This window comes from Leptonotus elevatus, chromosome 8, assembly GCF_054856555.1.
Source record: "Leptonotus elevatus isolate MCC_2025b chromosome 8, RoL_Lele_1.0, whole genome shotgun sequence".
Taxonomy (NCBI): domain Eukaryota; kingdom Metazoa; phylum Chordata; class Actinopteri; order Syngnathiformes; family Syngnathidae; genus Leptonotus; species Leptonotus elevatus.
The window spans coordinates 2,545,150-2,570,041 of record NC_141246.1 but is presented as its reverse complement, the minus strand read 5'-3'; the positions used below and the strand labels follow the sequence as shown (position 1 = coordinate 2,570,041).

Here is a 24,892-nt window from a genome sequence, read left to right as displayed (position 1 = left end):
TGAATCCCTGTTGAAAAGTTGCCAAACATGAAATGTTACCGGTTTGACGTTGTGTTATTGGTTATGTGCAATCAATTAAAAATAGGAGAGCTAATCAACTTACCTGATGACAGTGAGAATGGCCATCTGCATAGAAAATCACTATTAGTTTTTTTTTTTTTACCCTAATTTGTCTTGAGCGCTGTCAAATTCCTTCTTTTTAATTTTTTTGTTGCTACCCAGATTTCAGATGCAGCGAAGAAAACTTGCAGCATCTATTCTATTCTCTCTCTACAGTCTCTGATTGTCTGGTTTTGTCATGATGTGACAAGTTTAGAAATAATAATTAAAACCCAAATTAGAGGCATAAACGGTGCCATTTTTTTATTGTTTTAAATAATATCATACTGTCAGGTTATACAAACAAGTTTAACATATAGCATATGACTAAAAGTGTTTTATTTCAACACCACAAACTGCCTTTCAATGTTAGGTGTATCTAATTGATGCTTTCAGGTACTGTCTGAAATCACAGATTTCACTCACAACTGACAGATCACTCCACAGAGTTCATCTTTTGCGGTTCATTGCCTCTCAAGGTGTTTTTTTGTCGTACTTATATTCGTCCTTCTTTGCTATTTTTGCAAAATTGCAGCGATTATATTTCCTCCAATTCAGTCGAGGTTTATTCCAGTGTGTGTTTAGCTGTTCACCATCCTGGATTTTGCCGAGATGAAATGAGATTATTCATGGGAGCAGCAGGCTGATGATTTTTCCAGGCTCCTCACAGGGAAAAGTAGGCCGAGGGCGAGGAAGAGGAGGGGATGAACTGAAGAGCGGAGGGAGGGGTGTCCTCACCGTTACCCCGACGTTATCGTGCGCTTCGCTTTCCTCCCTGCTGCCTCGCGGGCCTCCGTAAGACAGCCCACCAACATGGCGGCGCCCGTATGCTAACGTGAGATTGACTGTTTCGGTTACTACGAGGAAGCAAAACAGGTCCAAAAAATTAATAATAATAAAAATAAAAATAAAACGTCCCCGACTGAGTTTCAAGTAACTCGAAAGTGTCACTGCGAGGAGAAGCACGCAACCCGGTGAGATTTATTCGGCGACGAAAACCAGCTAATGTGGCGGGGACGTTATGTCGACAGATGTTGATGGTGCCAAGGAACACGTGAAAAGCGGAGCAAATTGCGATATTTAGAAGGAACCGCAGCTACTTGACGAGACTCACTAATTCTGCAGTTTGTTAGCTTTAGGAATGACGCTTGGAATGTTTTGGACCCTTACCTTACACTATTTATAAGGTAGCTGGTTCTATATTGTGCTCTTGTCAGGAATATTTTCACATTCAGTAGTATTTTTTTGGTGTAAGGCTGTAAACATTCATCTAAATGTGCTCAATGTCTTGAGGTATGTTAGATAGTGTCGTTTTTGACTTGAAGTGTCACTCTTACCACATACTATTTTACATCATTTCAAATTCACTCTACAAGGTGATCCTTAAAAATAGTTGCTAGATTATTTGATTTTGAGGAGGTAAAAATCCACTGGAAGTGCCAAGGACATGGCAACATGTCAAATAGCAGTTACTACTTTCCTAATATCCATTTGATGATGTTTTTGACTATGCGATAGAAGATCTCATTTTCTAAATTCCGCCAATAATGATCTAGGGCTTTCTTTGATTTGTTTTGATAAGTTTTACCGCCCTGATTACTCGAGGTGCCCACTTCACTTTGTGGTTACAGTATGAAACATGTTAAAAGCAATTTAATATGCACAAATGGCCTCTGGGCCAGACTTCGGACAACCCAGCAGTGAATGAAATTGTCTACATTGAATTGATTTGTATTCTTATCCCCCCCAGGTGTTGCATGTTTCTGCTGGCGCGGGCCCCTCGACTGTTACCGCTCATCGTCACCCCTTGTCGCCTGCACCCGCCCCCTGCAGCACGTCGGTGGCGTGCGGGTTGCGCCATGGAACCTCCCAAAACAGCTAATCCGGACCCCGACATCACCATCGCTGAGCCAACAGCGGTCGAGAGGCAGGAAGAGTCTCCTCTTGTCGGACCAGGAGAGACGGTGGTAAAGGAGGGCAAGGCAGCCATCTTGTTTCCCAGTGCCAACGAGGTGTTTTACAACCCGGTCCAGGAGTTTAATAGAGATTTAACGTAAGTACAAGTAGTATTTATACGAGCCTATGTCCATTTTCTATGACGCATTCTTGACCAAACTACAACTCAGTATGCTGCAGTTGTTTTCGTCATTTGAAAAACAATAACAAATAAACACATTGTGAACTAAATACTCATGATTTATTTTGCAAAGAAACAAGAGCCACAACAGAGGGATCAAAGAATTGCATGTAGCTCTGGAGCCACAGGTTGCTTACCCCTGGCCTAAACCAGTGCAAATTTGATGCTAGTTCTGTTAGCCTGTCAGTGGCATTTTGCACTGTGTGTTAGATAACAGATATTAATCAGTAATACAGTTTGATTAATACAACTGCGTGTAATATTTTTTTTTTCATGATTAAACTCTTAAGTGGGAGTTGTTTTGTTTTTGTTTTTTCCTTTCGTATACATAAATACAGGTGTTTTGACTACACAATCGCAAAAAAAAAAAAGAACAATGCATTGAATTACACAACTAATACATTACACAGGGAGACTCAATTGTTAAATATGTATATATTATATATATATATATATTTTTTATTTTATTTATTATTATTATTATTTTTTTTAATATATATATATTATATTATAAGTCATTGATAGTCTTCAATTAATGTAATCCTAATGAAGGTCAATGTTTTGTTTAAAAACATTTCTTAAATTAAATTCAAAGACAGTTCACCTTCATTCTTTCTCCAGATGTGCGGTGATTACTGAGTTCTCCAGAGAAGTGCTGGCTCAGCGCGGCGTTAAGGTTCTGGTGCCCGGTGAGGAGGAGCGAGTGGTGGTGTCGCTGTCGAACGAACCCGGCGAAGCCGACGTGCAGGATGGCAAGGCAGCCATTGAGGCGGAGGAGGCGGTTGTCACGGCGACGGCGGGGCAGAAATGCGAGGTAGCTCCATTGAAGACAGTCAGTCTAGTTGACGCCTCCAGTAAAACATTTTGTAATTGCTTATATTAATTGTTTACAAGTTTACTCAAACCGACTTGCCTGAACCTAGAAGGTTAAGACCTGAATCATATGACTTGCACGTATTTGTGATTTTAGTCCCACCTCTGGATCACTATGGATGTGTTTCCGCCATGTTGTGTTTCCAGCGCGGTCTTCGCATCCTGGAAGGTTTGGCGGCGTCCGGTCTGCGCTCGGTGCGTTTCGCGCTGGAAGTGCCGGGACTTCACAGTGTCACCGCCAACGACTTCTCCCACAAAGCTGCCGCCCTCATCGCCAGGAATGCCGAGTACAACAAGGTGGGCGAGCTCCTCCAAGCCAGCTGCAAAGACGCCAGGTAGGACCACCTGTAAAAAAAAAAAATTGGTTCACATTATATAGAAAGACAAATATTTTTGTTATTTCTGTGGAGGCTGATGCGAGTTAAGATGGGGAAAAACTGAAAAATGTGTCCGTCATTCGTTTTGTCAATAAAGCAAAAATGTAAAAAAAAAAAATTTTTTTAACCAGAAATCGGGTATTTGTGAAAAAACTACGAATATTGTATTTTAAAGCCGTTATTATTTGATCATTTATATGCAGCATGCTTATGTATGAGATGCGAGGGAAAAAGGATCGCTACGAGGTCATCGATCTCGATCCTTACGGCAGCCCCGCTTCATTCCTGGACGGCGCAGTGCAGTCTGTCAGCGAGGGAGGTAAGAGGGTCGTTTATTGTTTGACTTCATGGTCACAATAAACGCTCATTATATAATGCAATGTTTTTTTGTCTGGCAGGCCTATTGTGCGTCACGTGCACCGACATGGCCGTGTTGGCAGGGAACAGCAGCGAGACGTGCTACAGCAAATATGGCTCCGTTTCCATCAAAGCCAAGTACTGTCACGAGATGGTGAGTGTCACTCGAGAAGTGAGCGCTTTTTGATTCCAAAGGCTAAAAGACTTCAGATGATATGATAATAATTTCTGTCAAGTCGTTCGGTTGTAATGGATCTTGATGACAACAACGCTTAAACTTAACTTCTACTGGATGGTGTAAATTTTTTTTAATAAAGAATATTTTTTATCCTCGAATGTGTTTTCTGTAAAACATTTGGGATTGATTTGATTAAATTGTAATATACACTATTCAAATTATATATTTATCTGAAGCGTAATACACACACACACACATCCATCCAAGAGTGTCGTATTCTCTGCAGGCTCTGCGCATCATCCTGCACAGCCTGGACCAGCGCGCCAACGTGTACCAGCGATACATTCAGCCGCTGCTGTCCGTCAGCGTGGACTTCTACGTTCGGGTGTTTGTGCGCGTCTTCACAGGACAGGCCACAGTCAAGAACTCAGCCAGGTATGGATGCTTTTGGACTCCGTAATGAAACGTGTGGGTATGCTAACAAAATAATTACCCATCTTGATAGCCCAAGTCAGTGCCATTAATATGAGGCTTTTGTAACCGCAGTATCTTCCCCCGTCTCTGAAAATCACTTTGACGTGCCAATTGTTCATTAAGTTTGAACTTGGATGAAAATATAGTGTTTTTTTATTATTATTATTATTTTTTATTTTTATTTTTTTTATTAAGCGTTTTTGTGTTGATTTTTCAGTTTAACAAGAACATTTAGACTTCAAGCCCAAAATGGCCTGTTTTTGGCAGATTGTATCTTCAGTTGCGGGGGTACACCAGGGGTAGGCAAGTTCGACTCGCTCCTCGAACCCAGCTGAGAGGCCCCTGCAGAACGTAATTATAAACTGATGATTTGAAACACCTGGGTTGCAGGCAGGAGACAGCAAAAACATGCAGGGCTGCGGCTCTCTAGGACCGAACTTGCCCACCCCTGGGGTATACTGACACAATAGTTAGTAGGGCTGGGTATTGATCTAAATGTCCTCAATCGATTCGATTTCAATTTGCAAGAATTCGGTTCGATTCAATTTCGATTTGCAAGAATTCGGTTGGATTCAATTTCGATTTTTCCCGATTCGATACGATTCACTTCAGTTCAATCCAATATTGATTAATTATGGAACATCGATTCTTCTTAAATATCAAGGACATGATAAAAAAAAACTTTTAAAAAAAACTCCACAAACATTAAATTCCAAATTAAATTTTGCAGAGGCAGTAACTGGTTAAATGATTTATTTATGAATGAAAATAACACGTTGTGTTACACAAACATTGACATCAGCAAGGATGAGATGAAATTATTTTCATAATTCTAATTCAATAATTGTAAATATAAATTTAAAAGATTCTGAATTGTCATGAAGTACAATGAGTCAGGTCTTTCATAAATACTTTTAAATGCATGTCAACCTTAAATTTCAAGGAAATAGTAAGATACAAAAAAAATTGGTCTTTAAAATTCAATTTTCTTGGTAATTTATGGGGGAGAAGATATTAAAAGAATTGATTCATGGTTTTAGGAATTGATATCACGCTTGAAAAGGAAAATCGATTCGATATCGAATATTCGTTTTTTTTAAACCCAGCCCTAATAATTAAAGATATGGAAAGCTCGAGTCGGTGCCGATAATATGATATGCGCTGATCCGGCTGCCAAATTTCAGGTCAATCAAAAAAGGGGTTTCCATTTTTTATCTTGCTATAATGTCAAATACTTTTTATTTTATTTTAAATGTTTGTAATCTCATGTCATCTGATATGTTGCAGCAAACAGGCTCTGATCTACAACTGTGTCGGCTGCGGGTCGTTCCACTTGCAGAAGATGGGCAGGAGGACCAACAATGGGAAAAAGTGAGACATCAAAGAACTTTGGACTTGAGCTTCCCGTTTCCTCGACTGACTGAGATTTATCGCTTTCAGTATGAAGTACTCGGCAGCCACTGGACCACCGGTGGGTCCGACATGTGAGCACTGCGGACAGAGACATCAGGTGAAGTTTTTTTAAATATATTAAAATGGTTCGTTCTTTAAAAAAACAAGACTGCTTTTGGTCACTCAAAATGTGTGGTTATTTATTTGGATCCAGGGTAGTAATTACTGAATTGTGATGCAATATAATGACAACGAATTTAAGGTCACCTTCAACGTCTGCTAGATGGGGTGTTTGTGTACATTTACGCCTAAAATGCATTGTATTTATCTTTTTGGGGAATTTGTTTTTATTTTAAAGACATGTGTGATTCAATTGTTGTCCTTAAGTGTGATTTAAAAATATGTTTAGCCTCATTTGTTTTTGTTGTACCAGTAGTTAATTTCAAATTAAATTTATGCAATTAAAATTTTTAAATTGTGTGTATTTTATCTCACAGTATTATTTGTATTCCTTTTACAAATAATTCCAGCCTTAAGTGCATAAAAACATGTCAATTTGGAGTTTTTTTCTTATTTTCAATTACATTTTTATTCAAGCCATTTAATTCTTACTGATAAATTATGCATATTTTATTTTACAGTGTTTTTGTTGTTCCCCCAACATGTTTTTGCAAAAACATTTTGGTTAAAAAAAAGAAATGTAATGTATTTAAAAACTGTGAGTACATTTGATCAAATTGTAGTATTTTATTAAAAAAAATTTATATATATATTTTTCTGAACATAATTTTTTAAATTGAAATTAGAAAATTGTTGACATTTTGATTGCATGTATTTTATAGATTTTAAGTAATTATTTTACAATATATTGATATTACTGTGATTTTTGTTTTTACCCAAAATATATTTTACCGGTAATTTTTCAAAATAAATTTTATGTGTTCATTATTTCTTGACATTCACTAATTGCTTGATTTTCATGTTGAATGAATATAATATAGCCACTGTTAGTGCTTCATCTTCTGTGTGTGCGCGCCATCTTCCCAGCTGGGCGGTCCAATCTGGGCAGAAGCCATCCACGACCGGGCCTTCGTCCAGAAGGTCCTGACCGCCGTTTCCGACAACCCGACTCGCTTCGAGACGTCCAAGCGCATGAAGGGGATACTGAGTATGGTGATTGAGGTAAGCTTTTTTTTTATTTTGACACGTTGCTCCCAACTTGCTGTTGCTTGCTAGTCATGGTTTGTGGTGCGCAGGAGCTGGAGGACACGCCCCTTTACTACACAGTGGACAGTCTGAGCAGCACCTTGCACTGCAATACGCCACCTCTGCTAAAGTTCAGGTACACGCTTGGGTTCCTTGGGTGATGGGATTGTCAGTCTGATGTTTTTATATGAAGTGGCTTTACATGAATATAGAAAGAAATCGCTAACCTTTCAGAAAGTGTGTTAAAGATTATGTTTAAGTGTTGCGCGTTAAGGGTTAGGGTTTCAAATAAGGTGTAGGGCTTCAAAATAAGGCGTCGAATCAAGGTTGCAGGCTCTGATGTGGTTTTTAAACAAGATGTACATTTTCAAATTAGGGTTTTGAATCCTTTTGGGGGAGGTACAAAGCTTCAAACAAGTTGGTGTTTTAAGCCATGGTTCGGGTGTCATGTTATGGGTTTGAAATAAGTGTTAGGGTTTCAAGTCTGGGTCAATCTTTCAAACAAGGGTTAGTGTTACAAGTTATGGTTTTAAATCAGCTTTGCGGGGTTTCAACCCTATGCTAGGGTCAATTGAATGTTTTTCATGTTTGTCACCTGTTGCTAGGCAGAATTTGTGGCTGATTAGTGGCAGCAATGACAATACTAAAATCTACCTATTTCTATACATTCATCTTGGCTCTCTTTTATCCATATGGCAATACCCCCGGGAGCAATATGCCGTCTCGTGGGGCCGCCTCGTGAACCAAACGTTACGTTGTGTTCAGGTCTGCTCTGCTGCACGCCGGCCACAGAGTTTCTCTCTCGCATGCCTGCAAAAACGCCATCAAGACGGACGCGCCACCCGCCGCCATCTGGGACATCTTGCGCTGCTGGGTAAGCTGCTTTTCAGCCTTTATTGAGCCAAGGCGCGTAGTTTACATCAAAAAAAGTCTCACAGCATACCACCAAAATAAATTTCACATATCGCACTTTACATATATGTGTTTTCTTTTTGTTGAAAAACTTAAATAGTCACAACTTTTGGCTGTATTATACGTTTATTTATTTATTACACTTTTCATAATGCCCTAAGAAGCCACAAGATGGCGCTGAAGCCCTGGATAATGAATATACTAGTAGTAGGTAATTGGTGTCAAGAATGTACTTTAAGTGACATACTCACCTGTTTAAGCCGTTTGTATGTCAGGAGAAGCTAAGTTTAGTTTAATATGTACGGTTTTGGGAATCAGTTTGTGCTATATTTTTATTTTCCAACCTACTAATATAATCAATGATAAACAGAGGTGGCAAATCCAGGTCCAGAAAGTAAAAAAACCCTGCCACAGTTTGGCTTTAGCGCTAGGTGCTAGCTAGCGGGCTAGTTAGCTAGCACAAGGGGATAAAGCCAAACTGTGGCAGGGTTTTTAGTTTCTCGACCCGGATTTGCCACCTCCGATTATAAACAAATTTTAAAGGCACATCAATGGCTCATGGTTTTTATTTTCGGGGGTTTCCCATGCTGAAATAATAATTGTCTTGTTTCAATTTACTCGCAAATTAAGTCAGCGTGGTTCTGTTACATGAATGGCAACATTCGCACGTTATTGTACCTTCTGCCATCTAGTGGAAGAGCATTTCATTGTTCCGCCTGTCCCCTCGCGTAGCTGACAGATAAGATGAACAAAGAGAAGTAAATAAATAATTTGCAGACCAATTACTTGAAATGGGATCATTTCCTGTACAGTGGTTTGCCTTTGCAGAGGTCTCTTTTCCTTTTCCTTTTTCTTTTTTAAAGCCAACTTGCATTCCACCTGCAGGAGAAGAGCAACCCGGTGAAACGGGAGAAACTCTCAGAAATGATGCCCGCCTTTAAAATCCTGTCCACCGAGCCCAAGTGAGACCACATGCTTCCGTTTGCCGTTTACTTTGTCGGCCATTTTGTTCACCGCGTTTTCGTATTCCTTTCTAGCTTTGAAGCTTGTTTCACCGTGCGGGACGACGCCAACCCTCAGTCCCGTCAGCGCCACCTGACCCGCTTCCAGGAGAACCCGCAAGCCTTCTGGGGACCCAAAGCCCGAGCAAAAGCCGGGTAATAATAAAACTGTTGGGAATCACACCCGAGTTGAAACGTGTCTCTTCACCCTCTGCCTCGTTGTATGTGCGCCCCCTAGTGGCGGTATCTCCAACAACTTGCAACAGAAGCGCATGAAGAACCAGAACAAGCGCAAGAACCCGATGACAGATTCGTCTCAGCTCAAGAGCTTCCCCTGCAAAAAGTTCAAACAGGTCGGTTCTCCTCTGTACAAGAGGATTTATTTGCCTGTGCCTTTCACACAGAACCCAGCCACGAGGGATGTTGTGCGCCGTCTCAACAGTGACACGACATGCGGTCAGATATGGCAGCTTTGACACTACCTCCAAAGTAAAAAAGAAAAAAGAAAAAGTCACTTAGATCAGGGGCTGAGACAACAGCACATCTACTATTACGGACACCAGGTAGCTAACATAAACATCATTAGCTAATTTAGCCAATGCATTTAACTTATCAACAGCTAGCCACGAACACACACGTCACTCACCAGATCAGGCCCCACCTTTTAAAGTCACACGCTCAAACTCACGGATACGACAATACCATATAGAATTTGGCATTCAAAAAAAGCTTCTGAGGTTTACAGGAGAAAACATTTGAAGCTAGCAATTTTTAAATGGTCCCTTTTATTCTATTGGTTGACATCCAATTTTGGCAGCGTTCCTATTAAACAGTTCTTTTGTTTTCTTCTTTTGTTCCAGGGCACGTGCACATACAGCGACGAATGCTCATACTCGCATGACCCCGAGTGCACCTCCGAGGAGAAAATGGAATAAGACTTTTTTTGGTTTGTTTTTTTGTATTTTTTTTTTTCTCTCGACGGGCGGGAAAGTCAGCCTCATTTCAAAATGAAACAAGTTGTGTTGTTGTTTTTTGGCTTTGACTGTTGCAATGGTCCAATAAAGCCCGACATATAATAACTTGAAATTATTTCGGAAGTGGTAATTTAGAAATCCAGTCGACTCATGGAATGCTTCATTTAATCAATCACAAATTCTGTCTTCACAAAGAAAGTATTGCTCAGTTTGCATTAGCAACGCATACGGAGTTATTTCCTAATAGTGTCCAGTGAAAATGCCGCATGTCTGCCAATTAACTCAATTGTTTTCAACAGTGAAATGCAGGTCATGTTGGACAATTAACAAGTAAGAATGATCGACTTTTATTGTCCACTGCGTTTTTTTAATCGGTATAAAATCAATATAAAAAAATGTATCACATCAGGTGAAAAATGCTAGCTCGTGTCACTTGTCTTTTCGAGTCCCAAGAGGTTTTGTGGTGGGGGATTTTTTTTCCCAGTTTCAAGGCTCAGGAGTTGCTGTAAAATGGCCGCCACCTCTTCATCTCGACCGAAGCAAAGATGAGATGCGATTGGCTATCTGAGGTTCGCTCTGAGCAGGAAGGTCCGGATTTCCATCGGGCGCAAGGTGATCTCCCACGTGGAGGGGTCTTTAAATATCTTTTTCTGCGGCTTTTCGACTGGAGGGGGAAAAAAGGTGGAAATGTAAAAAAATTAAATAACTAGTGGTGGTTCAGGCGAGTAAACTTTTTTATCGTTATTAATCACATAACCAATAGTTAACTCACGATTAATCGCACATTTTATATCTGTTCTAAATGTACAATATAATATTTTTTTCTAAGTTGTTATACTCTAAGCAAAAAAGTGAAAAAAATGTTAAATAGAAATATGGTTGCATATTTTAGTCATAAAGTTATTTCATAATTCATAAAATTAAGTATACTGTAAAAACGAATGTAATGATTTGTTTTTAGGTCATTTTTTGCCACTAGATGGCATAATTGCATTTTTCTTTTCATATTAAGAGCTATCTAATCTTTAACATGAAGTAACTTGTGAAATTATGCACTTTTTAAAAATTGTAAAACTGCTCAATTTCGACGTGGATGTGTCTGCTGCGTTGCGTTGCGACTGGAATTCCCCCAGTACAGGCTTTCCAAGTAAGAATCACGCATTAAAAAAATTAGCTCAAAATGTATGCACAAATTTTGACACCCCTAAAAAAAAACAACACCACAAGGCTGACTCAAGTCATGACATTGCGTACCAGCCTGCGGTGTCCAATCAAAACGCTTCATCTCTCCTTTCCACTGATTGGCTGACAGGTTGAGTTCAGACACGCCTACCACCTCCAGGGTGGAAAACAGCTTCTGCGCAGAACAAAATCACCACATAGTGCTATAAAATTGGAAGTACCTGAACATAAACGCTGCTTGTTAGCATCAGATTTTGTCACTTCGTATAACCTGCAGGTTAACCGTGACCGGCTGTGAGTTGCTTTTGCTTTCCCAGCTCTGGAACTGATGCTCCAGCCTGAGCAGGACCAAATCGTCGTCCCACTGGCTCAGTGTCAGCAGGTGGACAGCAGGGGGCAGCGCAGCCTGTAGTCCTGAGAACTACAGAATCATTTGTTTTTTTAAGAGTATGCGTGTCATAAATGATCTTTGTTTTAGCTGGGCAATACAATAAAATACAGTTAACAACTATTTTAGTAATTGATGATTATTTTGGTGATGAAGAGGATAAAATATTTTTTTTAAATATTCCATCTATTTAAAAAAAAAAGACCTTATTTCAAATTGACGGTGCAGAAAATGCACATACAAATAATGATGATTCAATTTCTGGTTTAGTCCGTGACATGTCAGAAAATAGGCAAAAATGTAGATTTTTTTTCCAAAGTAAAAGCCGAAGTTTGCACATGTTTTATTTTCATTAAACACAAAGATAATCTGTCTGCTTTTATGGATATGGATGACTACAGGAAAACACTGTTGAGAGTCTGAAATTCTGAGGATTTCAACACTCTTAAATTTTCTAAACGACTTATCGATTTATTCAAAATGATCAATTAAATGTATTGCCTAGCCCTACCCGATTTGACGTAACACCTTTTTGACATTTGCATTGCTCACCTCCAGTCTCGTATTAGGGTGCAGGTCGCCTTCAGTGAACGAGAGCAGCGGCTGCAGTACCGCCTCCTCAGCCAGGGGGCGGTGAGCATCGGCGGCACTGGCCGGGCGGTCCAGGGAGAGCAGCAGGCGGCCGCGCACGACCAGACCGTCCGGGAAGACGTCGGAGGTCTCGTTGAGGGCTTCGGCCACGCCGCGGACGTCGTCGTACAGCAGCCGGCGGTGGAGCTGTTGTTGGGGGAACACAAGTAGATGTACGTAGAGTGTGTTATTGTTTGTGTGTAGTTGCGTGTGTTTTTGTGTACCTGTATGTGTGCGAGGGAAAGGGGGGCGATGGAATAATTGACTCGTAATTGAAACGTCTGTGTGTTTGTGTATGTATGATTACATGTGTTTTTGTTTTGTGTGTGTGTTTAGATATGTGCTGATGTGTGTGTCGACTCTGACCATGATCTCCAGAGAGCCGTTGAGGATGCTGCTTGCACCCTGAGAGCGATCCGTCACCACAGTGAGTTGGTCCTTGTCGTCCTGGCAACACACACATACATGCATGTTTTATATGTGTTACATGCAAAATAAATGAATAAAAGTGAACATAAAAAAATTGAATTCAAAAAATTAACTCAAATATATATATATATAAATGGACCATTCCCTCATTTGAATAACATTTCATGCTGACAGCATTTGCAGCATGAAATAAATAATATGAGAGCAGAGTCATTATTGATATTTCATTTTGTTTATATATTTATTTCCACAGTTATTTGTATATTTTTAATTTTGGAATCTTGTTTTTTAATTATTATTTTTTTAACTTTTATTTGTAAATGTATATATGTTTTTGTCATTTTTATTTCCATTTATATTTTTTAAGAATATTTTTTATATCTTTTAATTTGTACTTTCATTTATTTATTTATTTTGGCATTTTTGGTCCTCCCATAAATCTAAATTTGTTTCATGTCTCCATTTTTATTTTTATTTATGAATATAAATATATATTTTATAATTTTTATTTCCATTGATATTTTTTACATTAATTTTAAAATTATATCTGTTAAAATTTTTACTTTCATACATTTTTTTATTTTGGCATTTTTGGTCCGCCATAAATCAAAATTTGTTCCATATCTCAATAGCAAAATTATTTTTATTTTAAGGTTTGGGAAAATGAAGAAAAACCGCATGCGTCTCTTCGATACCTTGATGAAGGCACGGGAGTTGACAGGGTAGTAGTTCCCGGCGACGGGCTCTGACTGCTTCAGGTTCCAAGTGGGCCGGAAGTCTTTCCTGTGGTCACACAACAACAGAATTGAACAAGTCCTGTCTTAAAGTGGCGGCAGTTAAATTTAATTTGGCTTTGACATGTTTGTAATTCAATTTGCCTCCATACTTCCTCTGTAGAACTTCTCTCCCATTGGAGTCGGTGTAGAATATTCCGGAAGACTTGATGTCTGTGTCCAATCGGGCGATCACCTCCTTACCCAAGTCGTCGCTGACGGAAAGAGGATGACGAGATTTACTGGATTATTCCACGGAGCCAAATCTCAGGCGGAACTCACTCGATGGGAATCGGGCCCACGGTCCACTCGAGCTCCAGAACGCGACTGTCGGTATGGAGACGAACCACTTGAGACGCCCACGGTGCGAACCACTGCCTCACTTCCTGCATCACGGACGTCTGAGAAGGGAAAGACCACGCTATGAAGACTTCAGGTATTAAGTTTCTTTTATGAAACTTTTCTGGTTCCACCCACACGCAATGATGAAAATAAGTATTATGTAATTCAGTGTTGCCAATGGGAGATGTAGTTAAAATTTGATGGCTATTTTGGTGGCCATTTTCAAATTTCTCAATCTCGTGGACAAGTTCACATTTGAGGTAACCCTGGAAAATTGGCCGACATGACTTTTTTTCTTCTTTTTTTTTTAACATTGCTGATTCAAAACAAAATGGCAGCGTCTCTTCACATATATATCATATATTAGGGTTACTCGATGATGAAAAAAATAATCACGATTATTTTGGCAATAATTAAAATTATGATTATTAAAATGATAATTTTTTGGTACAAAACAAGAAAATGTTTAATTATTTAAAAATATTAAGACCAATTAAAAATAGAAACACTATAATTATGTAAGTTCCTTTTGGACCAAACAGGATGTATAATAATATTTATTTATGTTGGCAAAAACTTTTTAGTTGGAGTGCAGACGATCATTTATTTTTTGGTACAAAACAAGAAAATGTCTAGACACAAAAAAACAAATAAACATATTAAGACAAACAAAATTCTTTGAAACACTATAATTATGCAAGTTCCTTTTGGATGAAACTAAATTTATTAAATTAGTTATTTTAAAACCTAAAAAGGTGCAAAACTGCAAATGTATAAATTTGAACAACTCAAAAATTAGTATTAATAAAAAAAAATTATGAGGCTGATTTTGTAATTGTGGAGTGTAATCATTGAAATTGTAATTGAATTTCAATGAATTGCACAGCCCTATCATATATCATTATAATCGGTATGTCTACCAAATGTCATGTCTCTCAATCAAACTGGCTTCAGAGGCTCAATTTTCAAAACGTGTCACCATCCTTGCCTGTATTGTCTCCGTCTTGGCCGTCTTGCTGATGACAAACGGCGTGGACGAGTTTGGTCTGAAGATGTACGCCCCCGAGGGCTGGTTGCTCTTTGAGTTGTTGCCGTCGCTGGCGTTGTACCTGGAAGCGTTGATGAGTTACGAATATGAACAACGACACTGACGTAAACTGATGATGAGCTTTTTGAGACTAACCAGTAAAAATTCTGTGTCAGGCCGATGCTCTGCTTCGTCTCCAAGTTGTCCAGGCCGCTAAGGAGGCCCGTCTCTGGGTCAAAGGTCACTCGTAGATACTGTAGATATCAGGGAATGTGTTGCTTTGGATGGACTTAATGGCATCTGTATCGGATACTCGACAAGTGGCCCACAAAAAACATTCATTTGTAGGTTGCATATACCACTGGTGCTGGTTTTGAGCTCCAGCCAAAACATGCATCTGTTCACGTCATATCTTTAATGGGAAAACATTTTTGTGCCAGAGTAGCACAAACTCTTTGCTGCTCCACAGGGAAGGAAACACGTCAAAAATCAAGTCAAAAATTGAACTTCCAGTACTTGAATTCTTTTACCGCTAAAAACGTTTAATGACGTTTACTAAAATCCAAATTAATGCCGCCAAAAACGTTAATTGACGTTTACTACGTTTTTGTTTTTTTCCCCTCATTGGGCAGTGCAACTTGTTGCGCAGCGCTGCCTAGTCAATGGGCTTGTGAAATCACAAACAGGCACTAACTATGGCCAGCAGATGGCAGCATTGTATCTCTTTTCAATGGGCTCCCGGTAGTATCAAATTGCAATAAAACATGACGAATCGGATGAAATAGAACGTTTTCAAGGATGACGCGAATGATCAAAGCGTTTGTCACATTAAATCTAATTCACAAAGCATCACTAAACAAAGAAATAAATCAAAATCACGGTTGTGCAGAAAATGTATATTTTCACAAAAAAATTGTTTTCTCCTTTTCAATTTTCGCTCTGTCACTCAAATTACCTATTTTCAAACGGTGATGACTAAAGAACGTGGTAGAAACATACTGCCTGACGGGCCTAATTAAAAAATATATATATTAAAAATAAGGGCCGTTTAATCGTAATTAATCGCATGATAATTTTATATCTGTTATAAATGTACAATAAAATAATTCTAGATTTTAATAAAAAATGTAATGAAAAAAATGTTAAACTAATAGAAATAGTTCACATGAATTTTTTACATCTATAGTCGTCAATGGCAGTGAATGAGTTCATGTAAGTCTTGATTTGAATTGTATTAGATTTTTTAAATGGCTTATTGACTTTTTGGTTTTGAACTGTTTATTGAATTTGTTGATTGGTTTCTTGCCATTTTTTTAAAATTCTAACCTGGGTCCTAAATGTGTGTGTTTGTTTTTTTTGTGTGTCTTTGACCAATTTTTCAGTAGGTCCTTAATTTGCCTTTTTATAAGTTTTTTTTGACCTGCTTCTTGACTTTGTTCTTTAAAAAATATATATATTAGTTGTTTGTTGGTATATTTATGCCTTGGTTCTTGATGTGGTTCTAGTCTTAGCGCTAGGGTTAGCCCTGGCACTAAACTCGTTGACTCTGTGACTGTTTTTTAACTGGGTTTTTGATGTGGTTGATTGGTTCTTTACTGTTACTTATTTATTTAATATTTGACATATTTTTTTGCTTGGTGCTTGAATTGCTTTTTGACATGGTTCTTGAAAAAAAAAAAGTGTTTGGGCTTGTTCTTGACCTAGTTTTTTTTTTTAAGAACTAAGTCACAACCAAGTCTATTTTCACACTGAACTGGTTTCAGTGTTAGTTCCGGGCCAGACACTAAATTCTCATTGGTTCTTTTGAGTTCCTGGAACATACAATATCGACTGGAAAAAAAACAAACCCTGCAGGACTGTAGTGTGACCTCATACCTTATTCCAGATAGATTTGGGCGTACGGTAGAGCGTGGGAGCCGGTGGAGGCCCGTCCTGGAGCAGGGACACCGAGTAGGTGCTGAAGCCCAGGGGCGGGGCCCGGGCCCGGAAGAGGAGCTCGTTGACAGCAAAGCCACGATTCCTCCTCACGTCCCGCGTGGTCCGTGAGACCGGAACCACCTCGCAGTCCACAGACTTGCCGTCCGCGTCCGACACTAAGCACGCCGTGCCGTTGACCGGAAGCCTGACGGGCCACGAGACGGGTCGAGCGAGGGGGTTGAAGATGTTGACGGAAAACTGGAGGAGGGAGTTTTGCATCAGGAAATGTGACGGCAAAGAGTTTAAAGAATCCTTTTGACCTTTTTACTGGACTCGGTGATAGGACACACGCTGATGTTGAGGCCGTCGCAGTACGCTCGCTCGGCGGTCGAGCCACTCAAAGCAGCCAGGCTGTTGCTGACCACAACCTGGAGATGGAAAGGACTGTCAAGAACGATCCGGACGTTGACGTAACGCGTCCCAAAATGGCCGTTAGCGCAGCCATTTTGGCAGCATAGAAAAGGCGTCTGCCACTTTGAGTAAACGGCAAACGCCAACGAGGATCGAGCATTCTCCAGGCTACCAAAAGAGGAACCTATGCGAAGCTAATGTTGCACTTTGTACATGGTGGCTAAATCAGCAGATGCTAACTGTTAGCACACGCAAAGTATGGGGGGAAATAATCAGTTTTGTTCATTTGTGCTGCTACGATTTAATAGATAATAGACAGTTGAATTTAATAACTGACCAACACCATAAAGAAGACTTTTTACGGCAGCCGAATTAGCAGATGCTAAGTTGCTAACGTACCTAAATAACACTGCCAAGACTTGGGAATATTGGCGTCAACATTTTTTCAAATACAAATGCCAATTTTGACTTTGTTGTTATATGTCTTAAAGCATTCATGTTTATTTAAAAAAAATTCAGACTTTCAAAATGTAAAAGTTTTTTTTTTTTTATCTTACACTTACTTCATTTTAAATTTCTAATTATCAACTGGGCCGATTATCGGCGCCGATAGTCAGCATTTTGATGAATATCGGCATCGGCCATTTTGAAGAATCATACGGCCAATAATAGATCCATTTAAAAAGTGCTCAGGGAAATTTAAAAAAATCAGGGAACTAATTATCCAAATATCGGTTATTGGCGTCCTTGACTACTACTCGCGCTCTGTATCGGCCCTGAAACAAGCCAGATCGATCTATTTCTAATCAGTACATCCTAAAAAGGTAAATAGAACCTAAAAATACATTTCTTTGTTTTAATGTCGAAAAAAGCAAAAGGTTCAGAAGGTTCCCAGGGTCAGTAGCATCTCGTAAAGTTAACTAAAATTTTAAATACCGTAAATAGTTCTCTAAAATGGTTTTAGCTGTACCTTTTATCGGCCATCAGCCAAAGAAGCTGATACCGATCTTCGTCAAAATGCCCAATATCGGCGCCAATAATCGGTCTATCCCTAATGGTAATATCATATATTATGTATATATCATGTCCTTTTCTCGGGCGGAAAGTTGCCGGATAAACGCTAGTTTTATTCCTCCTCGTCATTGTAGTCCACTAACGCGGCGCCGCTACTTTCCCGCCACAAGGGAAAGTTTCCGCAAAATTTAAACATCAGCACAGAGAATAGTCTACTTAAATTCACAGCTCCTGTGGTTGAGGAGGCACAAAACCTCACCCGGACCTCAACCCAATCGAGAATCTAGATTAGCCCGATGCTAAAGTAGTTATCGGACAACTGCTTTTTGCGCCAGGTCGACTTTCTGCTGTGGAGCCGCCACCACATTACCAGAAAATTCCTTCGCGCCCCACAATACGCCACGCACTTGACATCTCCCAGACCCGAACCCCATAGAGAATCTCGATGAGCGAGTCAGTCTACAGCACCTGGCAATGTCGCCAGCCGTTGGCAAGCCTCCGGGCGTAGTCGTTGGCGACATGCTGCTTCTCGGTGCCGGACACGGCGTCGTGGTGCTGAGCTACCGCCATGGCTCTCTCTGGGCCGGGAAGAATGATTGGTGAGAGTTGGCTGAGGCGAAGGGAGTCGTTTGAACGTACTCAAAGGGAGACTGTCGCCTTCGCCGAAGGGTCCACTCGTTGAAGCCCGACCGCCGAGAACCTCCAGCTGTTTACATGTCTTTAAAGAAAACAAATAATGATTATCCAGTTGGCGGAACGTGGATCCGATCCAACCCACCTGCAGGTTGCTGTTGCTGAGCCTCTCGTAGCGTTTCAGCGCCGGCCTGCTGCTGAAGTAGCCCGTCCAGAAGTCATGGGCGTCGTCCGCATACGGGAAAAAGTCGTCGGTCTTGAGGGCCCTGCGCCGAAACCCACAACCGTTTTACAAGGTTCCCCGCTTGTGGACTAGCATTTGGATCCTACCAGGACAGGTTGGCCCGGTGCAGTTCTTGAAGGTAACAGGAGGGCGTGGAGTAGAGGACGTTGACCCGGCTTCCGTTGGACTGCCGGCCGTTGACGTAGTGGATCAGCTTGTCCAGGTTCTTGTACCACAGGTTGGCGTTCTCGTACTGGAAGTCCGAGCCCATGGTCATGATGATGTGATTGGACTTGTAGACTAGGGACTGAAACGGGAGGAAGACCAAACCGGTCCAAAGTGGTCTTGGTTCACAAACCGGGTCCTGCAAACTGTAGCTTGTGGAGCTGCAATTATCATTATTATTATTGATTTTATTTTTAAAGCGCCTACCTACAAATAGCTAATAAAACTAACTTACTAAAAATGATACCACCCTATTATAGCTTTGGGCCAATAAAAAGTTCTGATACACATTTTTACAAACTATTTCTATATCGTTTTATTTGTACATATTAATTCAGGACAAATGTTCCATTTTCCCAGAACAAAAGTTCTTTTTTTTTTGAAGAGAAAAAATGCATCTTTTTTTTTTTTTAATTCATTTGTTAAAATATGATTTCTTTTTTTAACATTAATTACGACGGCGGGTGCAATATTCCGAGAAAAAACTAAAGTGGCAAATTTGCAAGAAAAAAACTCGTAAATTTGCGAGTTTATAAAGTCGCAGATTTGTGAGAAAAAAACCCTGAGAAAATTACGAGAAATACACGTAACGTACTACTCGGATGTTTGTGCCAATACTTTTCGGTCGGGTTTCCAAATAAGGAGAACGTAATTGCTTTAAACATATCATGTTAAGCATTTGCACTTTGAAGCGTTGCGTACGGCCAGCGACAAAGACGCCTCGCTTTCCGAAGGTCCACAGCCTGAGGAGCAAGCATTTAAGTTAATTTGTCCAAATTAATATTTACTTGTACATTTATGTTTCCAGAATTATTATTTACACATTCATACTTTTTTTTTTTTTGTACAAGTTGATGTGTCAAATCCGCTGCTCTCTTTCATTCGCTTGCATTTACCTAAAGTATGCTAGCTTCTGATTGGTTAGTGTTAGTCAGCTGATCAGGAAGTGTTGTCGCTCGAGCTGCGGTGAATGATGAGTAAAGTTTAAATTAAGAATGAATCGTCTCCCTCCTGCCTTTTCATTTTATAAGCAGCATCCCATTAACCACCAACGAGTCCTCACATTTGACTCTCGCTACGCTACGTGTATTTCTCGTAAGTTTTTTCCTCGCAAATCTGCCACTTTATAAAGCCGCAGTTTTCGAAATATTGCGGCTGCCCTCTAAAAAATATTGATTTATACGTATACGCTGTTATAGTTAATATAGTATTATGATTAAAAAAAAATTTTTTTATTCAATGCTAAGAAAAGCAGTGCAAGTAATTGACACCCCGCAAAATAAATAAATATATAAATGCCTTAATAAAATGACTTTATTCGTGTAAGTTATTGTAAAGACTAAAACAAATCTTGAAAAAAATACGACTTCATTCTTGCACATAATTTCCTATAAAAAAAAAAAATGAAATTGTTATCGTAACATTGTTTTAGTTTTTTTTCCTTTTACTCGAAAAAATGCAACTTCATCATTCCTACGCCATCCACGGCAGTTTTGATTGGCGTTAGGATTAGGAGTAAGCGCTTGGATAAATTCTTCCCCTACGAGGGGTCCCTGCACCCAAAAATGTAGTGCTTCAAGCGATCTCACCTGACTGTTTGCGATGTTGAGGAAGCGTTCCACCACGTCATCCACGTTGTAGTCTTCCAGGTCGGGATCGTCCTTGATGGGTGGGTCGTCGCAAGACTGGTCCCAGCAGAAGCCCTCCGGAGGGTTGTACCCATTGGGAAGGATCCCTGTCAGGTGGGGGAGGGCAAGGTGGAAGACCACAAACATGTTTTCATCATAGACCACATGCTAGTTAACTCATTCACTCGCAGCCATTTTCACTGAAGCAACCCCCTTCGCTCCCGGCTCCACAGAATATTCTGTTCTATTGCTCTAAAAACATGAACAAAAGAAAGATTAGAGTCTCTTCTTTCGTCAGGAAAAAAAGTATATTTGTATCAGTTTCCGTTTTGCAGCAATTATCATTAGAATATAGCGAAGTTTCATCATTATTCACAAATCTGTTGAAAACACTGGCAAAAAGAGCTTGTTGCAACATAGCCCTGGTTGATCTCGTATACTCTGCTGCCACCTGCTGGTCGTTTTTGTAACAACTACGATTGCTTTATGCGACCTCTTCATGTCAGAAGCTGTATCAATGCCTTCTGTATGCTCTAGCATTAAATTAAAAACAAAACAAAAACAAATACGTTTTGGCGAGTGAAGGACAAAGTATTAAAAAGCGTATTTATACGTTCTAGTTTGGCCCACAGACCACGAGTTTGCTCCGTTACCGGTGAAGAGGTCGGCCATCGGGGGAGCGAGGCTGTCAGACGCCCTCCACAGCAGTTCCTGCTCCTTGGCCAACATCCGCCTGTGCCGGTCCTGGTAGTCCACTCGCCCGAAGAAAAGGCCGTCGTAGCCCATCTGCAGCAGGACACGTACGACTTTGAGGTTCACTTTTTTTTGTTGTGGATTTCTGCAGGTTCAAATTGAGGTAGAGGTGGTAGCATTTGATAGGCTAACTATTTTTCTATTGCTATTGCCTTATAGCGGTCATCTCCAGACATGAGTTGGTCATCTCATGTTTTAATTGATTGTACATGAAAAAAAACATCAAATCGGTAACATTTCGTGTTTCTTGATTTATTAATTTTTTAGACAAAAGTAAAAAGGAGGAGTGAAGTGAGGCTACATTAAAATCTTGCTAGCAGCTTCAACACTACATACTCCAACTTTAAGGCATGTGATGGGTTTTTTTTTTAAATCGCAAACAACCTTAAAAAAAAATATTGGTACAGTTTTTCATGTCACCAAAGAGAGTTATAGTATCCCCTTAACGGCAAACTTTTTGACAGGTGTGACGTCACTTCCGATCCCGCCCTTCTACCCAAATATGGACTTGTCTAGTTTTGACCCAACCCCCCCTGCCCAAATATGGACTTCCTATGATGTAACTCTTCCAGTGGCTGAGAACATGTCCAGACATGTCCTAGCAATAGACTGATTGTCATTTTTTGACCCCACCCACCCTAATGCTCTAATATGGGACATGTCCTTTACCACCAGAAGTATTATGTCATAGGAAGTCCATATTTGGGCATAGGGGGCGGGGTCAAAGCAGGACATGTTGGGACATGTCCTCAGCCACCGGAAGGTTGACGTAATAAGAAGTCCATATTTGGGTAAAGGGGGTGGGACCTGAAGTATGACATCATATGAAACATGCCCATATTTGGGTAGAGAGGGCAGGACCGGAAGCGTGGGGGGGGTCATGAAGTGGCGTCACACCTGTTTGATGAGAAGGGGATACTATAACACTCTCACCAAGATCTAACATTTCAACAGGGGTGTGTAGACTTTTTATATCCACCGTACACGTTTGTTGACATGTTGAGACCAGTATTGGGTAAATGTACCTGCGCAAACATGGAGGCGTGTTCGCGAGCGTGTCCAAACGGGTCAATGTGCCAGGCCACCCGGGGCCGACCGCAGGGTCCGAATGTCTGATTGAGGAACCTGAGGCCCATGGTCATCTGGTCCACAACGGCGCTGTAGTGGGTGGCGGCCTCGTCGCTCATGCACCAGCCGCCGTTGACGAACTCCAGCCGGCCTGGGATGAGGAAGCGGGACACGGGTTGGTGGTGCGGTTGTTCCGGTTGAGGGGATCAAGGCGGGGACGCACCTTGCTTGACCAGCTGCTTGACCTTCTGCTGCATGTCGGAGCTCTGGCGTCGCCACCATCGGTAGAAAAAGGCCGTCTCCACGTAGATGAACCTGCGGTCGGGGTTCTTCACAAGCTGCTGCACCACAGAGTCCAGGATGTACTGCACGCCGGCGTGCTGGATGTCGTTACGGTCTACACACGAACAAGGACGCCTTAAAAATGACCTCACTATTGGGAACAACGGAAAGTTGAAGGAAGCGCTGTTTCCTCCGACAATCATTTTTAATGATTATTTCTATAATTTATCTTTTTGAAACACATTTTTATTTGGTTTTTACTTTATTATTATTATTATTTTTTTTTTTTTACATTTGTTTAACATTACATTTTTCCATTGATAGAATTTTCTGAGAGTATTACAATTTTGTTTTTACATTTTTGCACAATATTTGTTACTTTTTTGCTATTTGCTATTTATTAAAGTGGTTTTCAGGTTTTAAAGTAGAAAATGTCTTGGAAAAGTTCAATTATTATTATTATTATTTGTTATTTAGATATAAGTACATATATTAATAAGAAGATTAATGCAATATTTTATATATGTTATATCAATTATACAATAAATTATACTATTAACTATTTATTTATTTATATTATTTTCAAGTAAATGAAAGTAGTTCCAAAATGACTAAGTTTATGACTTCTAGATTACTGTAATAAAATACTACATAAACTACTATACATATACTAATACATATCCTTTATACTTCATTAAATACTATACATGTAAGTATATTTAAAAGTCTCTGACAAAAGTTTAATAACGTCCTTGGATGTGATGATGATTTGTGTGCACGTGTATACACTGTTTAATGCAAATGTTTGTATATGTGCTTTTAATTGAAGGCTGTATCAAAAAAATGTATCAACATGAAATGGTTCGAAACTTATCTGACAAGCATAATGCTGACGTAGCGGAAACTACACAAATGCAAAACAACCACGTGAAAACACGACTATGGTGAAACATTACCAGCTGCACAGACAATAATGACCGTTTTTATTGCTTTGTCCTTTAACACAGGGGGGGCGCGTGCGTGTGGGCGCGTGCGTGTTCAGACCTCCATAGAAGTACTGGTCTACGGTCTTGAGCCAGCCTACGTCATCGTGGGTGTGCGGAACCAGGTGGACGTTCAGCATGGCCGCCTCCGTAGCGTGACATGACTACAGGCAAACACACAAATGCGAAAGTATGTACACACACACAACTTCAATGGTAACATTGAACACACTTAACAACTATTAGATTGCAACCTCGAAATGAAAACAAACATCTTCATTAGAACTTGCATGTGTATTTTGCCTTCAACAAGGTGATTTATTATGGGATATTAAATATTGTACATTTAAATTTCTTTATTTTTGTTATTAAACTCCATATTTGAAATATACATCCAATCGCTTAAAGTGCAACAGAATTGTACAAAAATGATCAAGACTGCAGATTGTGTTCAATCTTTGAGGCTCCCACTTTTTTAAATCAGACTTAATGGAAATTAGTAGTTAAAAAAAAAAAAAATATATATATATATATATACACTTTGATTAGATTTGAAATGGTGATGAAAACATCATCCATGGTATCATATATAGTGCTAATAACATTGTTACTCCTAACACAGGAACAAAATTAACAGTGTGTGTGTGTCTGTGTCTAATTAATATTTATACTTCAAAAAGATTGAATGGATGATTTTAGGCACAAAACGCACTCCTTTCCTCGCTAAACGTAAACGTCAATTTCCCACCGATTCTCTTCAAATACGTGGGCCATGAACGCAGCATGACGTCACGAAAAAAAAGTCCAGAGGTTTCTAACCTGGTAGCCGCACTTGTCGTCTTGTTGTTTTTCTTGACGGTCAACTGGCAAACTTAAAGAAGTTTCACTGAGGAGGAAAACGAGCGAAAGGAGCCGCCAGCAGCTCGCCGCCATGTTGGCAAATAAAAACGAAAGTCATGTGACGCGTGTACTGTGTACGTTCAGGGGCGTCATGTGACAACTTT

General features: G+C 39.9%; 2 protein-coding genes across 4 annotated transcripts; one reads left to right on the top strand and one right to left on the bottom strand.

Moving 5' to 3' along the window:
- The first annotated feature begins 796 nt into the window (after positions 1-796).
- trmt1 (tRNA methyltransferase 1) lies at positions 797-10,271 on the top strand. Of its 3 annotated transcripts, none has more exons than XM_086081997.1 (16): positions 797-934; positions 1,850-2,152; positions 2,858-3,050; positions 3,257-3,444; positions 3,690-3,805; positions 3,885-3,997; positions 4,308-4,456; positions 5,783-5,866; positions 5,936-6,005; positions 6,935-7,069; positions 7,144-7,229; positions 7,859-7,967; positions 8,891-8,967; positions 9,043-9,162; positions 9,245-9,359; positions 9,867-10,271. In XM_086081997.1, exons 1-16 carry the CDS (start codon positions 927-929, stop codon positions 9,939-9,941), a joined length of 1,941 nt encoding a protein of 646 aa, XP_085938123.1. In that variant the 5' UTR covers positions 797-926; the 3' UTR covers positions 9,942-10,271. The 3 variants fall into 3 exon arrangements, with proteins under 3 accessions (XP_085938123.1, XP_085938124.1, XP_085938125.1); XM_086081998.1 differs by having other exon boundaries at positions 835-1,073; positions 9,867-10,267; XM_086081999.1 differs by lacking the exon at positions 797-934 and adding an exon at positions 1,134-1,286 and having other exon boundaries at positions 9,867-10,270.
- Positions 10,129-24,831, bottom strand: man2b1 (mannosidase, alpha, class 2B, member 1). The gene is made up of 22 exons (XM_086081996.1): positions 24,708-24,831; positions 23,950-24,052; positions 22,847-23,020; positions 22,581-22,774; positions 21,456-21,588; positions 20,764-20,909; positions 19,057-19,256; positions 18,872-18,992; positions 18,733-18,811; positions 18,562-18,671; positions 16,989-17,096; positions 16,627-16,926; positions 14,908-15,005; positions 14,713-14,833; positions 13,665-13,783; positions 13,496-13,597; positions 13,305-13,392; positions 12,547-12,627; positions 12,103-12,327; positions 11,434-11,583; positions 11,235-11,337; positions 10,129-10,644 (listed from the first exon to the last, which is right to left on the bottom strand). The coding sequence occupies exons 1-22, from the start codon at positions 24,819-24,821 to the stop codon at positions 10,541-10,543; spliced, it is 2,973 nt and encodes a 990-aa protein (XP_085938122.1). The 5' UTR covers positions 24,822-24,831; the 3' UTR covers positions 10,129-10,540.
- Between the last annotated feature and the right edge of the window lie 61 nt (positions 24,832-24,892).

What these genes read in the sequence shown, in the direction of transcription:
- trmt1 (XM_086081997.1), top strand. An exon ending in TACTGAGTATGGTGATTGAG is followed by an intron (nt 7,070 to 7,143) that starts GTAAGCTTTTTT and finishes TGTGGTGCGCAG; the next exon opens with GAGCTGGAGGACACGCCCCT. An exon ending in CCACCTCTGCTAAAGTTCAG is followed by an intron (nt 7,230 to 7,858) that starts GTACACGCTTGG and finishes CGTTGTGTTCAG; the next exon opens with GTCTGCTCTGCTGCACGCCG.
- man2b1 (XM_086081996.1), bottom strand. Translation starts at nt 24,821, where the DNA reads ATGGCGGCGAGCTGCTGGCGGCTCCTTTCGCTCGTTTTCCTCCTCAGT. An exon ending in ACGACAAGTGCGGCTACCAG is followed by an intron (nt 24,053 to 24,707) that starts GTTAGAAACCTC and finishes GTTTGCCTGTAG; the next exon opens with TCATGTCACGCTACGGAGGC. An exon ending in ACGGCTCTCTGGAGATCATG is followed by an intron (nt 12,328 to 12,546) that starts GTCAGAGTCGAC and finishes CCCCAACAACAG; the next exon opens with CTCCACCGCCGGCTGCTGTA.